Raw genomic sequence first — 2,998 nt, 5'->3', positions numbered from 1 at the left:
GCTTGTGGGAGCTCCGGGAGGGTGTCTGCAGCCTGGCGCTGTGCTCCAGTGCTGCTAGGGGACCCCCTCCTGGGGAAGGGAGCCTGGGGCGCCTGGGCTCGGAAGTCTCTGGTTTGGAAACACCTGTCAGAGGTGCCTTGGCCCCCACAGGCCTGGCCTCCTGCGTGGGGCTCCTAGGGGTTAGTGTTGCAAAGAACGCTTCCCCGCCTGCCTGCTCCCCACTGACCTTTCTTCTTGGGGTACCGGAAACTGCACCATGCCTCCATCCCTGCTCCCCCTGGCCGGCCTCGAGGCCACCCAGGCACCACCCGCCTCATACTGAGTTAGGTCCTCCAGTGGTGGTCCCCCCACAGCCCCCCTCCCTGTAGGTGGGAGAGACTTTCTGAGACGCTAGTCCCATCCTGTACCTCCTGTGCGTCATGCTCCCCGATCCTGTTGCCGTCGGACCCTACCCTCCTTAGAGTCCTGTCCTTGCCCTGCCTCCCCCATTGGCCCTCTGCACGGCTCGTCCTTGTAAGGAGCATGCTCTGCCCTGACTCCAGGCCTTTGCACAGGCTGCTTCCTCTGCCTGGACGTTGGCCCTGTTTGGCCTCATTCTTGCCTCAGTGCCACTTCTTCCAGGAAGTCTCCCTGGCTTTCTCTGACTCCACACTCATCAAAGCCCTTCTCACTCTGCTGGGATCCTTGCTGAACTACTAGATCAGTGAGAGTGGGGCTGTCTCCCCCAGCATCTGCCTGACTTGGGGGCTTCTGGCATCAGTGCTGAGTGATTGAATTAGTGCGAGGTGGGCAGGAGGGGCTCTGGGTTCTCTGAGGATGTGGCAGAGGTGGGCTGGGGTCTGGCGCCCCATGCGGCAGGTGCTGGGTGCACTGGCTCAGAGCTGGTGCTACCTGGCCCCAGTGGGTGTTGGGCTCAGGCTGACCCCTCCACCCGGTTGCAGCCGTGCAGGAGGAGCGGCAGCGGGGCAAGGACCGCAATGAGAATGAGGTGGAATCCACCAGCAGTGCCAACGAGGACATGCCCGTGGAGAAGATCCTGGAGGCCGAGCTGGCTGTGGAGCCCAAGACGGAGACGTACGTGGAGGCAACTGTGGGGCTGAACCCCAGCTCGGTGAGTGCCTGCCGCCCACTCGGCCCCTCCCCCTGGGGGCTTCTTGCGCCCCATCCACTCTGTGCGGTGCTTGCCCTCTCTGGGGCGGCTCTGTGGGCAGGGCCTCCTCGGCCTGGCTGTGTCCAGGTGGCTGGGTAGGTCCTCTAGGGGCTTGGCTCCTGCCCTGCAGCCCCGCCCTCCCTCGCGGCCCCTCTGTGGCGCCTGGACCCTGTGTTCACTGACTACCCCCCGGGGCCCAGTGGGACCCTGCTCTGAGCTGACAGGACGCCGCTCTAGGGAGGGCAGGTGGGGGCCTGCAGGCCTCTGGGTCACATGCTGCTATTGTGCAGCTCTGGCCCCTCACCCCCTGGTTGGGCCTCTGTCCTCCCGGACCGCCTTGCCCTCTCTGTCCCCAACAGCCTCAAGGTGATGGGTGGGTGGGCTGCAGCCCCTCCCCCAGGCGCTCTCTAGGGCTGAGCCAGAGCCTCTGGCCCTCACACGGAGTCACCTCCATCCCGTTCCCCTCATGGTGTCTGCCTGAAAACCAGGCTGCCCTCTGGCTTCCCCTGTGCTGTCTGAGCATCTTGCCCCAGGGTGGCAGGGGCCCCGATCAGCCTTCCTGGGGCGGGCCCTGCAGGTATTTGCCAGCCGGGCGGGGATGTTTGTTTGCGTTCACCCTCGAGGCTCCTGCTGCCTTTGGCCCGCTGTGCAGCTGGGTGGGGACACCGCGTCTGCCCCTGGTTGTGGTCAGGGTTGTGCCCAGTCTTACATCCGCCTCTCTCGTGGGTTCGGAGCTGGGTTTAGTGCTCTTGCTGTCACAGAGACCTTGTCCAGGGCGGCCCTGAGTCCATCAGTCTCTCTCCTTCTGCCCCCTGGGACAGACACGCCCACTGCTCCCAGGGCCTCTGCCTGGAGCGCAGGGGACTCAGCTCAGGCGACACTTCCTAGGGAGCCTCCCTGTGCCCTGTGCCCCTGCCGGGTGGCCTAGCCCCTGCACTGTGGGCTCAGAGCCCCTGTGTCTCCCTCCGTGGCCCCTTAGCACGTGGTGACTGCAGAGTGAGGGGTGTGACTTTTAATTTCCTCCATGAGGCCAGGGGTGGTGGCTGGTGCCCACTGTCCTCTTGGAGCCCAGTACACTAACCCCACCCTGCCCCCTGGGCCCCCAGCGGTTCTCACCCCACCACCCCGCCCCATCTGAGGTGAGCCCCCTCATCTGCTCTCAAGGCTCCTGCAGCCTAGGCCCCCTGTAGCTGGGACACTGCCCACCTATGCTTCCCTGCCCCCCCGAGGGGGCAGTCATGCGCCCAGGGGCACAGCCCCTCAGCCCTCCACTGGTCATGAGCCAGGATGGCCCACCAGAGAAGACACACAGGGACCCCACGGCCATTCCGTCTGGGAGGGCCACCCTCTGGTCGCAGACTGACCCCTGATGGGTCACCAGAGCACCCCCCACCCCTGGCTCTGACCCTGGCCAGGTCTGTCCGGCCTGTGGTCCTGTCTGACAGACCTGAGGAGGGGGCCTGGCTGCCAGCGGTGAGGCCCTCCTGGGCCAGGTGCTCTGAGGAAGACCGGGAGCCCGACAGGGGTGCCGCCTCTGGCTTGTGCTGAGTCAGGATGCTGTTTGGGAACCTTCTGCCATCTACTCAGAGGAGGAAGGGTGGGCCCAGAGGCTGAGCCGAGCAGGCTGCTCCGAGTCCAGGCCGTCCTGAAGGCACGTCCTGGCTTCCTGCCGGCCTGCTGCCTGGCCCATGTCTTTCTGACCCCAGCTGAGTCCTCCTTGTTGGTTGGTCAGGGTCGTCCTTCTGGGAAAGGCTGACTAGGCCCCTTCCCTAATGGGCAAATGGCACCAGGGGGGCGCATCTCTCCAGCTCTGGGTCCATTATCACCCCTGGGGGACGGGCAGATGGT

General features: G+C 65.3%; 1 protein-coding gene across 1 annotated transcript in view; it reads left to right on the top strand.

Moving 5' to 3' along the window:
* Positions 1-2,998, top strand: part of RXRA (retinoid X receptor alpha) — a 57,990-nt gene that overhangs the window by 42,151 nt on the left and 12,841 nt on the right. The window contains exons 2-4 of the mRNA XM_023742656.1: positions 942-1,245; positions 1,441-1,523; positions 1,684-1,872. Of these exons, the coding sequence (XP_023598424.1) occupies positions 942-1,245; positions 1,441-1,523; positions 1,684-1,872 (576 nt within the window). The remainder of the gene's footprint in view (positions 1-941; positions 1,246-1,440; positions 1,524-1,683; positions 1,873-2,998) is intronic.

This window comes from Trichechus manatus, unplaced genomic scaffold (assembly GCF_000243295.1).
Source record: "Trichechus manatus latirostris isolate Lorelei unplaced genomic scaffold, TriManLat1.0 scaffold00214, whole genome shotgun sequence".
Classification (NCBI taxonomy): Eukaryota; Metazoa; Chordata; class Mammalia; order Sirenia; family Trichechidae; genus Trichechus; species Trichechus manatus.
This window is presented reverse-complemented; position numbering and strand designations above follow the sequence as displayed.